At 44.0% G+C, this 15,154-nt stretch overlaps 1 protein-coding gene across 1 annotated transcript in view; it reads left to right on the plus strand.

Annotated features, from left to right (window-relative positions):
- SLC25A13 (solute carrier family 25 member 13) overlaps positions 1-15,154 on the plus strand; it is a 199,801-nt gene that overhangs the window by 107,217 nt on the left and 77,430 nt on the right. The window contains exon 6 of the mRNA XM_075558386.1: positions 13,807-13,953. Within this exon, the coding sequence (XP_075414501.1) occupies positions 13,807-13,953 (147 nt within the window). The remainder of the gene's footprint in view (positions 1-13,806; positions 13,954-15,154) is intronic.

Raw genomic sequence — 15,154 nt, forward strand, 5'->3', positions numbered from 1 at the left:
CCTCACAGCTGGACCAATAAAGAGCTTCATGATAAACAGGAGAACTTGAACTTGTCAGCGGTTTGATTTTATAAGGATCCATAATCAGTGCTTATGGAAACAGCAGTCAGGACGTCAAAAGAGGTGTATTGCATTGACCAAGTCTACTGAAAAAGACCTTGTAAAATGTTAGAAAGGAATTAAGTCACCTTGCAGACTAAGTTGCACCTGATCCAAGCCATGGTATTTTCAATCACCTCATAGGGATGCAAACACTGAACAATGAATAAGGATGACAGAAGAATTGATTCATTTGAATTGTGGTGTTGGTGACGACTACTGAATATTCTGTGGATTTCCAGAAGAATGAAGAAATTTGTGTTGGTAGAAAGGAAGACAGAATGCTGCTTGGAAGCAACGGTGGTGAGACTTCTTCTCAGGTACTGCAGACCTTATCGGGAGGAGTCAGTTCCTGGTAGAGAGTCAGCAAAACAGGAAATCCTTTGTGGTAGATATATAATCGTTTTTCAATTTGAGAATTAAGAGTGTAGGAGTGGAGTCTAGCTTGTCAATTAGATCATAGCCAATGAGGCCTCTGAGTAGGCATACCTTCTCCTGAGAATTCTGGGAAATCTGGTACTTCCTCCTTGGAGGTGGGAGACAATTCTTTCTCTGCCACTCCCTGGGAGACATTGCAGCTGACAAGACACGTGGAACTACCCTAGTGCCCTGAGCCGCACAAGCCACATGGACGCAACCAGACCTCTGAGGCCGGAAGAGCCACAGAGAGACTGCTGCTAGCGCTGAGATGCATACAACGCCACTGGACCCAAAGACTTTCTACCCACTGACTTTTGATCATCATGCTTTTGGCTTCATTGCATGTGTTTTGTGAGTCTGAAGAGGACTTTCTTGATTGGTTTCGGACATATGGGCTAATATCAGACTTATGGCCTTAGACTAGACTGGGTTGAGATATTTTCTTAATGTACAATTGCTCTTGTATGTAAACCTCTTCCTTATGCACATATGTGTGTCCATGGATTTGTTTCTCTAGTCTACCCAGACTAACACATCCTTGATTGAACTAGTTTGACACAGTGGTTCCCACCAGGAGCTCAAACACAGCAAACATTGTGAGGATGATTCAGAAGTTGGCCATGTTTTGTTCAGTCATACAGAAGGTTGCTATGAGTTGGAACTGACTTGACAGCATCTAACAGCAACCATGACTTGATAAAGGCCATCTAGTCAGATATGACCAAAGGTCCTCATGTAGGTGTGGCATTTCCAGGTATTTTTGATGCTGTTTTATATTCTTGAATGCTATAGGAGAGAATTCTTTAGAAAGTTCATCGAAAATGTACATGAGTTTCATCTTTTTTTTTTTCTGCACCAAAATAAACTTACACTAACTTGTAACATGTCTGAGCCAGAGCTAGTTTGAGGCACTGTAGTGGATAAGACAGACACCAGTGTGAAAAACATCTTATCAGAGAAAGTAATGTGAATTCTATTACAATTGAATCAAGAACAAACATCAAGTTTATTGTTTAACTTGGATGGAAGAATAGTAAAATCATTGATACTTAACCAAAAAGTTATGTGGACAATGCCTTCAAGAAATCATCAATTTACTGCTGAATACCTCCTTGTAAGAAGGGTCAGGGCAGTGTTGAAGATGAAGCGCATAGCAAGCCATTTATATCAGTTTGGGAGGAAACGATCTTGTTTATGCCCCAATTGAAGAGAACCACAATTAGCAGCAGAAACAATAAGCAACACCATAAACATCTCAGCCAGTTCAGCTTACATTTTTCTGACTGAAAAATTAAAGTTGAGTGAACTTTATGATGTATGGGCTTCAAAACTATTTTACCCCAGAGCAGCTGCAGAAAGGAACAAGCGGGGGCGGAGAGAGCCCCACTTTCAGTAGATTAAACAAGTTGGCTGGAGATCTTGAAGCATTTCTTGGAAGAAATGTAACTGGAGATGAAACATGGTATTAACACCATAATCCTAAAGACAAGGCTAAAAACGTGGAAGTGGTCCAGTCAAAACACGAGCAGACCAGCCAAGAGCAAAGATCATGACGATAGTGTTTGGGGATGCTGAAGGCATTTTGTTTGGCATAAGGGTGATAGCATCTGCTTATTATGAGAGTGTTTTGAGAAAGTTGTCAAAACTACAGCAGAAAATAAATGCCCAGGAAAGCTTCACCAAAGAGTCCTTCTCCATGACAATGTGTCTACACATTCCCCTTATTCACTGTGATAAGTAGGTTTTATGTCAACTTTGCTGGGCCAGAATTCTCAGTGGTTTGACAGTTAGGGCCTGGTAAGGCCCCAGAATTTGACCTAACACAGTATAATCAGCTCCATTATGGTTTCTGCTACGAACAGCTAAGCAGTTATAAGACTGTGCCGAGTGCCACTGGCGGGAAGTTTCCTTGAAGTGTGGTCTGCTTCTATTTAAGTAGACTCTGCTGGAAGGCTTTCCTTTTCTTGTTGTGTCTGGATCTTGCATCTGTCTCAGACCAGTTTCTTTGTATTTGAATAAAGCACTTTATTGGGGACTCATAACTATCCATACATCAATCATATCAAGCATATCTGTACATATGTTGCCGTCATCATTTCCAAAACATTTTCTTTTTACTTGAGCCCTTGGTATCGGCTCATCTTTTTTCCCCTCCCTCCTTGGAATTAATACATATATCAAATCATCCCATAGTTCACTCATGTCCAGCAGAATTGTAAATTTGCTACCACAACCAGTTTCCAAACATTCTTTTCTATATGGACCCCTTGACCAGATCTTTAGACTTGAGCCAATGACCCTGGGAAGGTCATATTGCCCACTGACCTTGGATACATCTGCTTCTGCCTTCATCAGCCTGTGGTTTTTTCTGTGCCCAGCCTCAGCTGCTTACATGAGTCTGGAAAAGTCTCCAGCATATTTCTCTCTCTCTCTCTCTCTCTCTCTCTCTCTCTCTCTCACCCACCACCACCACCTTTGTTCTTGTAGAGAAGCTAGCCTAAACAATTAACCAAGGACAATTTTGCAGATTTGGGGGGGAAAAATCATTAGCATCCTCCTTACAATCATGAATACAATTCTCCCAACATTTTTGCTTCCTAATCTTTAAAGAGATTCTGTTTGTCTTCAGTTGATCCTATTTTAAAAAAAGACTGCATTTACATTGCGAAATAGTTATGGTTTATTGTGCCAACCTGGCCGATAAACACATGTGGGATTAACTGAAGGGCAGAGAGATAAATGGTTCAGTGAGCCTCCCCTTTCTAGTTCTTGGGTCTGTTGCTCTTTGATGGTCAAACCAGGATACAGCTGCCTTAGCCAGTTCCCTGCTTCAGCTGGCAAGGCTCACTTCCTATAAGACATTCCTGAGGAGAAGCTACATGGACCTACCCCGATGCAGTCCTGGGTGCTGGAGCAGCTGTGTGGAGACCCCTGCCAGTGCTGAGATTATTACATCCTCACTGATTCGGCTTTCTTCCTGCAGTCAGCGTCATTGTGCGTGCTTCATGAGATTGATGAGCACTTTGAAGACTGGTGTTGGACTTGTGGGCTAATGTTGGACTTAAGGGGTTGGGCAGCACTGACTTGGGATGCTTTCTGAATGTACACTTAATCTTTATATAAAACTTTTATGCTATCACACATTGTTAAATTCCCAGGACCTTTAATTATTTAGGGATAGAGTGGAGTAACTGGCTGGTGTCATCAGTGGCAAAAGTGTTTTGAACTTGATGGAGATTATGTTGAGAAATAAAGTTAAATTTTATTTTTGTGATTTAATTCCATTTTCCCTGAACTCTTTGAAGTCCCCATGTATTTCCCACTTCCAATGTAATCTGCACATAGAAATTTCCAATGACTCCATTCTCCAGATTAAAAGACTAGCATTTTTACCAAGGCCGATGTTCTTATTAACAACAGAAACATCACCGTCACTCCCTCCCATGTAGCGTTTTCCAGCGCAGACACTGCCTTTTCTTGTCTTTGCCTTGGTAGTCACCTGAAGACGTAAGGACGGCACTTGCTGTTGCTTCTACATGAAAAGTGAGCATAGAAACATTCAGAGAAGTTGTCTTGACCAGACGGGTAGAATTGAGGTTGAATCTAATTTTCTTAAATATTTAACAATGGTTTTCAAATTTTAGTGTACAAATTTACTGAGATATTTATTTAAAACTACAGCATCCCAGCAGCTTGTTTTCCAAGATTCTGGGTGGAACTTAAGTCTCCTGAATTTGAATGTTCCAGGTTTGTGGACTACACATTGAGAAACACTAATCTAGACTAGAGCAGGGTGTAAACTACACAGCCCCGGCTGTTTAAATCTATGAACTCAATTATCAAGTCTTCATCCTACAACTAGTGGGAAACATGGAGGGGCAAATATGATCACCTTGTGTTTCCCTCTGACTGCCATGTGGAAATGGAGTGGCTAAGGAGGGAGGGAGAGACAGACCAGTTGGCAAGAATAAAGCAACTCTAGCCTTGCTTCCAAGGATGATAAAAGTGACGGGCTGAAGTAGATGAATTCAAGAGAAGTTCAGAGGTAGTCCTGAAAGGGCTTGGTGATTTAATAGGATGGGCAGAGTCACAGATTTGCAAAACTCAGTTGACTCCTAGGTTTTGGACTTGGATAACAAGAACCTCTGTTGGAACCAGGAGACACGGTCGGAGGTAGCAGGGAAGTGCTTTGCTCCGTGTGCATTTGTTGGTTGGCTGTGTCACCTCTCCTTGGTTGCTTGAAGTTAAGATGGTACTGTAGGAGCCCAGGCTGACATCGCAGGGAGTTGGCTTTTCCGGGGATTATTTCCTCCACTTTCTGGAGGCAGGACATTTCTTCTTTTCCGAGGGGCGTGCCTGCTATTGCATGCTCACGCTAACAGTGCAGTGGAACATGATTGCCGCTTCTCTTGGGTCGCCATCTGGCGTGTCTAGGAGTCGGCGTGGCGTGAGGCTCAGCCTGAGTCTTCTCTGTGAGAGAGGCAGTTCCGTTATCCGTGCAGTTGTCAGCACTAGAAGAAGAGAGTGCGGGAAGGCAGCTGCTTCCAGGTGCCGGTGGCTCCATGGCCCTTGGAGGCCAGAGCCCCACGGCTGCTAATCAGATCTGGCTGCCTAGTCGGCATTGCTTGTGCTTTTCCGCTTACCATGCCGCCCTGATACACGGAAAATTTCAACCCAAATCGATATATGTATATATAAGTAAGCAAGCTATCCGCTCCAAACAAAACATTGCTTCAGCTCCCTACCTTCAACCAAGGCAATTTCAGATTGTCAGACATTGGGTAGGATCACGGATTTCAAGCTAACAACAAAACAATCACTTGTAGAACTCACCGAAGCCACAATGTCTAAACAGGATAGCCGACAATTAACAAGCTTCTTGCTGCGGATCAGATAACCTGAGTCATTTAGGCCTCTCTTCTGTTCCCCAACTTGGCATCTGTGTCAGTGACAATATCTAGAACACGGACCTTAAGTAACCAGACACCACAGCTGGCTTTGCACTTTCAACACGGGCGTGGTTTTTTTCATGTTGGTTTTAAGTTGGACCAGATGGCGTCTCTAATGTCGTTTTGGTACCGTTTCATGAATGCAGTACCACTTGATGTTCTAAAATGAAGCCGCCAGTAAAGGTGGCTCCTGTTGTTCTCCTTCAGCTCCGCCAATAGATTAAATCAGATTTTCTGTCCAAGGCAAACCGCCGCTAGCGTGGAGGTGGGTGATCAGAGATGCCGGAGTGGTTTGGTCATCTGGACAGTTGGATGCAGTTCGCATTCACGCTTCCTCCTCGGAGGGGGGAGCAAGCAGGACACATGGTGCTATTGGGCCCTGGGAGGGTCAGCCTGCCCTTCTGTGGCTCAGCTCACGGTGCAGGCTTGCCCAGTCACCTCCTGGGAAAACCGAGCTCTCCACAGAGCGGCTCCCCAGTTGTCAGCGCTGCGGTGAAGTTAAATCAGAAGAGCAGGGAAATTGAGATGCACAAACTCCGTGCTTGGTTTCTGCCAAGGTGGTGTACGGTGAGCACCGCCGCACGTGACGCTGCTTCTGAAGACCCTTACAGTGAAAGTCCCCACCCAGTAAACCAGGGATGAAATTTCACCCTCAACTCCGAAATGCTGCTTCGGCGGCGGGCTGAATGTGGAGCGGAGAGAAAAATGTAAAGGAAGGGCGGGAAGTACTTTGCTCTCCACCTATTTTGTTGCTGCGTTATATTTTAACTCTATTTAAAAAACAGATTCTTTATTTTCATTAGGGTTTTTGCTGCAACTTGGCATAACCTTGTGAAAGCTGGGTGGGGTGTTCTACAGTAAATAGCATCTAGATTCTGTGCTTGGTGTTGCATAACGTTTTTAAGGAGTCAGGGCTAAGTTTGTTCTTTATAAACTAAAAATTCCAGGAACCCGCCTTGGGCTTTTTTTTATTCCTACTTTTGATAAATGTGCCCCGCCTTTCCCCTAGACTCCATCTGCTGCCACACTAAAAAGAAAAAAAATTTAATCATTTTCTTTTTTATTATGCCTTTTATCAAACTTTTAAAATTCTTATTTTGTAACTGTATAAAATATATAAATTTGCCAGGGTGGGCAATGATGTTCTTGGCTTTATAACATAAATCATCCAGATCTGCTCTATGTTTCGAGAGTCTTTGTTTTTTTCCCCCTGGTAAATTGTTCTCAGGCTCAAACACAAACTTGCATGTCTGAATAGAGGTGGAGAAAATTTTTGCATTCAAAAATATACTCACTCAAAAATTGGAGATTATTAAGGAAATGACAGGTCTGGAACTATTAGAGGCATGGATGCTAGGCCTAAAGTAGTGTAACCTCTATATGTGTTTATTTCTGTACAACTAGCAATTTTGAAGAGTTTGATTTCCCCCCATATAGCAATCTGAACGGGTATGTTGAAGTACTTGGGGACCGCTATAATAAAAGCCTATTGCATTAATCATCATGCACTAGAATAGAAGAAGCAGAAAACAGTTCACTGGCAACTATGAGAGAGAAACTGGGTCTCCTTTTATGTGCTTGAGCAGAGCCACCCCTGAGGCAGTGGTATAGCCCTTTGCTCGGGGACCTTCCGGCCTTAGGTAATGTAAGGGACCGTTCCTGGCTAGTCGTTCTTCGTCTCCCAAAGCAGCTTTAGTAAGCATTCTTTGTCTGACTGGTGCCCTGGCGACAGTTAAAGCGCTCTGCTGATGACTAAAAGGTTGACAGTTCAAACCCCTGTAAGTGCCTGCACAAGAGACAGACGTGGCCAAATCTTCATCTTAAGGACTACAGCCTAGAAAACCCTAAGGCCACTTCTACTCTGTCACATGGGGTCACTTGGAGTCATTGGTAGCAAAGGACAAAGACGTGGTCCACATTTTGGACCTCCCTTCACAGATGTATGCTCTCCTCTCAGTTAGTTCTCTGGGTTTCATGGAAGATCTCCACCCCCGCTTTCTTCCTCTCTGGACTTATTTAGATATCTGCTGGATTTTATTATCTGCCTGCTCCTGGTATGTGCAATAGTGTGATTGCTTCTGTTTGTACAACTCTTGTTTGTCCTGGGTTTGGAAGACCTCAGTAAAAGGAGCAGGCAGTCTCCTGAAGGTAAAGACTGGGTGTCAAGCCAGGCCCCTGAGTACACATGAGTTTCACCGTTAGCGCTGTGTGATGCTTGGCTCTTGTTCACTTCTTTTCCCATCTACAACATGGTAAGGATGCTAGCGTGTGTGTGCCGCATAGGTGGTGGCAAGTTTCAAAGGGATGATGCTGGAAAACACTGGCCACAGTCTCTGAGGGTTGAGGACGGTGTACCTTAATTAACAACAACATCCAACCTCACTGCCTGCAAGCCAATTCTGACCCCTAGGGACCCTGGATGGAAGGAATGCTGGAGGCATGGAGCGGTCCGTGCTGGCCTACTAACTGCAAGGTTGGTGCTTCAAACTCACCAGCCCCATCTCAGAAGAAAGTAAGGCTTTTCACTCCTGTAAAGATTTGGAAATCTACCATGTCATACAGCATCGCTGTGATGACACCCTAAACAGAACAATTCATTTCACTTCAAATTTCTCTTCGTGCGATCAGCCACTTCAGCGTTTTTCTCCTGAATTATTTTCCTTTGGGAGCCTCTGGATTGTGAAAATGGTTAACGTTCTGGGGTGTTAACCAGAAGGCTGGAGGTTCAAGTTCATCTTGGAAGAACAGCCAGGTGATCTACTTCCCCTAAAATCAGCCGTTGAAACGCCCTTTGCTGCGCAGCTCGGCTGTCTCACACTTAAGATCTCAAAGATCCCCTCATAGAGGGGTTTAGGAGAGGAGATGGGTTAATTAGGGTGCGAGGTAGTACCGATGAAGAACACAGTTTTCCCCCAGATCCTGGATGCTTCCTCCCCCCAACTACCATGATCCGAATTCTACCTTGCAGGGCTGGATAGGGCAGAGGCTGTACACTGGTACATATGAGGGCTGGAGACACAGGGAATCCAGGGTGGATGATACCTTCAGGACCAAGGGTGTGAGGGGCGATGCTGGGAGAGTGGAGGGTGAGTGGGTTGGAAAGGGGGAACTAATTACAAGGATCCACATGTGACCTCTTCCCTGGGAGAGGGACAGCAGAGAAGGGGGGGAAGGGAGACTCCGGATAGGGCAAGATATGACAAAATAACGATGTATAAATTACCAAGGGCACAGGAGGGAGGGGGAAGAGGGGAGGGAGGGGAAAAAAAAAAGAGGACCTGATGCAACGGGCTTAAGTGGAGAGCAAATGCTTTGAGAATGATTGGGGCAGGGAATGTATGGATGTGCTTTATACAATTGATGTATGTATATGTATGGATTGTGATAAGAGTTGTATGAGTCCCTAATAAAATGTAAAAAAAGAAAAGAGGGAAAAAATGATTAGGGCAAAGAATGTACAGATGTGCTTTGTACAATTGATGTATGTATATGTATGGACTGTGATAAGAGTTGTATGAGCCCCTAATAAATTGTTAAAGAAAAAAAAAAGATCTCAAAGAGTCAGCAGAGACTTGTAGGCAACAACTTGCCATTTGCCTTTCTAGTAGAATCTCGTTTCTCTCATCATCCAAGATGAAAACTCCCTGCAGTACCTTTTGGGGACATTAGTATAGTCAGTTTGTTAGTGATTCTTTTTCATAATATCGCTTCCATTTTGGGGTCAAAATCTCTTCTGATGTTCTTGCGTGTTGTTTCATCCAGAGCAGTGTGCAGATCAGGAGGAACCCCGGTGGCGTACTGGTCGTAGCATTGGCGAGTAGCCAGTGTCAGCAGTTCAGCTCCACCAAGGCCTCAGTTAAAGAAAGATGAGGTTATCTGTTCTCATACAGATGTGCAGTCTCAAACCCACAGGGCAGGCTACTCTGCCCTGAATGGTCACTGTAAGTCAGAATGGACTCAATAGCAGTGAGGTTTGCTGAGGTTAGGAGCCTCAACTTTAGAATCTGAGATACTTTGATATAAAGCTCACCCATGCCATTTCTTTGGATTAGTGTCACTCTGGACTGGTTATCTCCCTCTGTGAGCTTCAAGGGCCTCTCTGTATAATGAAGATAGCAATTGTTTCTTCAAATAAGTATTGTGTGGCTTAAATGAAATGCCGTCTTTAAAGCCTCGGCAGAGCCCCGAGTCTGCAGTGGTTAAGCATTCAACCATTCCTGTTAGTCTTCACCCCGTCTGGCCTGCATCTCTCTGTTCTCATGGTTAGTTCAAAATGTTTCATCAGAACTGCTATTCCTTACGAAGTGATTTTTATAAAGACTCAAAGGACTTATATCTGAAGGGGCAAAAGAGGTTATATAAAGTTTAAACCTTTCACCTCAATAAAAATCAAGGCCCCCTTTTATTACATGCGTACTATGGATGTCCTCCAGTTTGCAAAGCAAATGGTGGGGAAGCCGGTGTGGGAGACAAGAAATCCAGGTTCCTTCTTGCAAGCATGGGGCCCTAACACTCAGAGCTGGGAGTGTCTAGGCTGGTATTTGAGTTTTACTCGGTGCTATTCCAAATCTCTTCTTTTTGTCATCCTACCATATTGCTTCTACAACCCCTTCTACTAAAATGAAATAAAAATGAATTTCGTGACCTGTAATTGCGCACATGTTCCCAGTGAAAGAGACCCCGTCGCCACTCTGTAGGGAGTTTCATTACCGTTTGGTTCCACAACTTACATCCTGTCTGAGTGTACTGTTGTTGGAACCTGACCCACACGGCTCCTTGGCCCCCAGTTTGTTTGTTTTAAATAAGACACAGACAGAGCATGATGAAACTCTCTCACCTGCTCGTCCTGTTATGTTGTCTATGGCAGGGCAAGGACAGCATCGTTTCCCTCTACAAATGACCTGTTCCTTCTGATGACCTCCCTTGAGCCTGTGAATCTTGGAATGTAACTGTGGATTTGTCCCTTGTTCTCCTGCCCCCAACATGCATGGTTTCTTTTCTTTCTGGGTTCCCTTCATTTGGGAATAGAACGTTATTTACCAGACGTGCTACTCCATGCATTCTGAAAGCTCTACCCCATGTTTGGCCCTCCTGGGTTCCGAGCCAGGAACCGTACGTGGACCTAAGTACATGCTAGATTTCCCCGGGCACGATTGTCACTAGCGCACCCCTGCCCCTGTGCAAGCATCCCCGCCATGGTGACGTCTGCTTCCCACTTGGGCAACCCCAAAAGGCTGATCTGGATGTTCGGGCTGCATACTTTATCAGGAAATAGAGCAGCCAAGGAAAGTGATGCCATTTTTGGTAAAAGGTATGAAGATTCCTAAGAGTCTATATTTGAGTTATAAAGTGGGGGGAAAGGTAAGTGACTGATCTTTCTGTGGTTGTTGAGCGTGATCTTGGCTTATGAAAGCTTCAGCAGTAGGTCTGGCAGTTCTAGGAGATGGTGCTCATTCCCTGTCAACTGAATGCACACTGTGGTCATTTTTCACTATAGGATGTTTTAACCGTTGATTTGTTCCTGCCTCTGAAATTGGAAGCACTTATACAGAGAAAACCCCTTTTTGCCCAGTAAATCATAGATCTATGCATTGTGTTGTTTATATAGAACACTTATGACTCACGATAATCCATGTAATTTATTGAGCACCTACTGTATGTATTGTACTCCACACCATAAGTGGGACAGCGAGGCATACAGAAATGTAAACAACTGATTATAATGTCATGTGGACTAAGACACATGCCTTGTAATTGAGGTTCAGACAGGCAACCACATGAACGCAGATCAGTTAGTTTTGGTTAGGGGGCCTAGTTATATTTATTTAAGTAATGGTATTTAAGCTAAGGCTTGAGGAAGTGGTGGGCTTCAAGAGCTAGAGAAAGAGGCAGTGGGTCCCACTGGATGAGGGAAGAGTGTGCAAGGCTTGGCAGGGCTGGGCATGGGGTGATGGGAGATGAGTTGGCAGCGATTCCTGTCAGGTCTTGAGTGCTTTCTCCAGATGGGCCTTTGTGGGGAGACTCTCGGAGTTTGAAATTCAAGCAGGCAGTTGGTGATCATGTGCAGGGTGGGTTGCAGAGGTCAGAGTGAAGTGCCGCATAGACGCCGAGGACAGTGGTGATTTACATGAGCCCTGAGAAGCAGGCCGAGCGGCTGGACCAGTGCCGGCAGGAGTGTAAAGAAGGAGGATGCATTTGAGTGACCCTTCAGAGGTCCAAGGGACATAATTTTGCAACTGTGTTGCTGTGCAAAAAAAAAAAGAGAGATGGAAGAACTGAAAACAAAAATATTACTAGATGAGGTACCCAGAAAAATAACTTGCCAAAAAAGTGAGCTTTGAATATGGTGGCAGGGATGGGGGGACAGCAAGGGTGAGGTCGGGGTGGGGGGCACAGCGTAGTGGGCTCAGTGATGCTGTAGCAAGGGACCAACATGGACATTAAGCTTGTTGCTTAGGAATCTATCCTAGCAGATAGGAGTGAAAGATCAGGAGTTAGGGAGCAGACTTGCCATTAAAGAAATCGTTAAGGCCTTAAGGGTGGAGAGACTTCCCAGCAGAGTAGAATGAGAAGACCTGAAACAGAAGCTTGAAGAATTCCTCCCTTTAAGGAGTGAACGGAGGAGGTACCAGAATGTTTAATGTCCCGAAAATGAGTTTCAGCAAGGACTCAGAATAGAGCCTCTGTATAGGGCTTCTCTGAATAGGGCTTCTGAGACTTGCAATCTTCATGGTAGCAGATAGCCCCAAATTTCTCCTTTGAATCAGGCGGTGGATTTGAACTTCTTGCTTTTGGGTTAGCAGCCCAATGCCTAATCCATAGTGTCACCAGGACTCCAGTTCACTGGATCAAATCTGACAGATGCCATGACTGAGAAGAGGCATTTGATTAGGATAAAATTCTGAGTCTTACTATAAATGTCTTGCCTTTTAGGATATTTCATTGTAGGTATATTGAAACTGCACAAGTAGAGGGATAAATGTAATGGGCCACCATGTACCCATGATTCAACGATCAATATTGTATTACTCTACTTTCATGCCCTTCCCCAGTTTGGGAAATAAAAGAGGAAGGCAGAATACTTAAAGCAATATTAGCTGCATGTCATTTCTCTATTGTTTGGGTTCCCACTAAGTCACAAGAATGCATGTTTTATGTAACTACCAAACCATTAGAAACCCCAATGGTGCCAAGGTTAAGGAGCTTGGCTGCAAACAGACAGGTTGGAGGCTCTATTTCACCGAAAGGCATCTCAATAGAAAACCTTGGCAATTTACATCCAAAAAATCTGCCATCGAAACCATGGGACACAGTTCTAGTCTAACATACATGGAGTTGCCATGAGTTGAAATTGACACATGTCAACTGATAGTGATGTGGACTAAGACATTATCTTACCAAACAAAGGCCAACAGCATACTAATTTTTCCTCCACATCACTCAATATAACTTTTTGTTGAATATACGGTGGGGTTAGTAAGAACTGCATTACTGACACTTAAAACTTCTGGAGAAAGGCTCACACTCCACGGTGATGAGTTGGTATCTGAAGTGGGCAAAGTGCCATGAGGAAGACCATGAAATGTTCTCTGTACAAAAGACGCTTTTCCTACATGGCTCACACTGGATTGTGATGGGAGGCTGTGTTTTATTTCACTTGTATATTTATCTCCGGGAACAGCAACAAGAGCCTAACATTGGTCTCCCTATCCTTTCAAGCCAACTCAGCGCCATAGAGTTGATTCCAACTCATAGCAACCATCTAGGACAGGGTAGAACTGCCCCTTTGGGTTTCCAAGACTTTACATTCTTTTAGGAGCAGACTGCCTCTTCTGTCTCCCATGGAGCGGCTGGTGAGTTTGAACTACTGATCATGTGGTTAGCAACTCAGTGAACCGCCCACTACACCACTTAGGACTCCTTTCTCATCCAGAAAGCATATGAATTAAATCCTGTATCCAAAGGTTTGGGTATGTGGCATGGTTTGCCTCTTTTGATGTATGTACTGCCCAACCCCTTGTTCCAGGATCGAGGCCCACTGGGGTGATTTTGCTCCTCTAAGCCACTGATAACAAATGGGGAGAAGCCAGAGGAGCCCAAACTGTGAAGACTTCAGCCAATACAGATCGATAGTACTGAGGTTGCGAAACCCAAACATTGGAGGAGGTGAAAAGTATATTCCAAGAGAGCTGCTCTGTTCAGTCTGTTACATCACATGTTTGTGCTGTGTTGACTGAAAAACTGTCTTTCTTCCTTGGAGAGAATTTATTGATCAGTCATTTGTGGCAATTAAAGGAGAAGAACTACAAAGTAAGTGTGTCACCTTCTGTATTTGTAGGAAATGCAGTTGGAACATGCAAAGCAAGCATTTGTGCAACGAGACAACGCCAGGGCCGGAAGAGTCACAGCCATGGACTTCCGAGACATTATGGTCACCATCCGTCCCCATGTCCTGACACCTTTTGTAGAAGAGTGTCTAGTAGCTGTAAGTTGTAACCAGCTTGCTCTAATAAAGCAATTGGTTCTACTCGGCGTAAGCTCAGTAAATAAGTGATTCTAAGAATAACTCTTATAATCTACATATGGATTTTCTGTTTAAACAATGTTTTCTTTTTTTTAATCATTTTTAGGGGCTCATACAACTCTTATCACAATCCATACACACATCAATGTGTCAAGCACATTTGTACATTCATTGCCTTCATCATTCTCAAAACATTTGCTCTCCACTTAAGCCCCTGGCATCAGCTCCTCATTTTCCCCCTCCCTCTCCGCTCCCCCTTCCCTCATGAACCCTTGATAATTTTTCATATCTTGCCCTGTCTGACGTCTCCCTTCACCCAGTTTTCTGTTATCCATCCCCCAGGGAGGAGGTCACATGTAGATCCTTGTTATCGGTTCCTCCTTTCCAACCCACCCTCCCTGTACCTTCCCAGTATCACCAATCACACCACTGCTTCTGAAGAGATCATCCACCCTGGATTCCCTGTTTCCAATTCCTATCTGTACCAGTGTACATCCTCTGGCCTAGCCATATTTGTAAGGTAGAATTGGGATCATGATAGTGGGGAAGGAGGAAGCATTTAAGAACTAGAGGAAAGTTGTATTTTTCATTGTTGCTATATCGTACCCTGACTGGCTCATCTCCTTAAAAAAAAAAAAAAAAGGCACCTGAACAGGGACATGAATAATGTTTTCTTAATATACAACCAGACCTACCTCTATATTTTGTCAAATTTAGTTGGTCTCTTATTTTTTATTTTTGATCTAAATAAAAAATACTTATGGAATATCTTTCTTAAATGTATTAGTGAGTTAAAAGGAGAAATGGAATGTGTGGCTATGTCTTATATAGGACTTTATTTCTGATACACAGCTACTTCTATATAATCTTCAATTCAAAAGTTAAAAAAAAATTCACGCATGCCTGTATTGCCTTGCTAGACTGGTGAGTGAAATAGAAAACTAAACCTGATGTGTTCACTCATTGGTTATTGCTGTGCCGTCGTGGCACAGAGGCCCTGGTGGCACAGGCGGTCACCAGGTCGGCTGCTCACCTTAAAGCCAGCAGTTGAACCCACCGGCCACTCTGGTCTCAGAGAAAGACCAAGGTTTACAGCCTTGGAAACCCCAAGGGACACTCGATTTTAGCCTACAGACGGTCATTGTAGGTCAGACAGACTTAA

This window comes from Tenrec ecaudatus, chromosome 9 (assembly GCF_050624435.1).
Source record: "Tenrec ecaudatus isolate mTenEca1 chromosome 9, mTenEca1.hap1, whole genome shotgun sequence".
Lineage (NCBI taxonomy): Eukaryota > Metazoa > Chordata > Mammalia > Afrosoricida > Tenrecidae > Tenrec > Tenrec ecaudatus.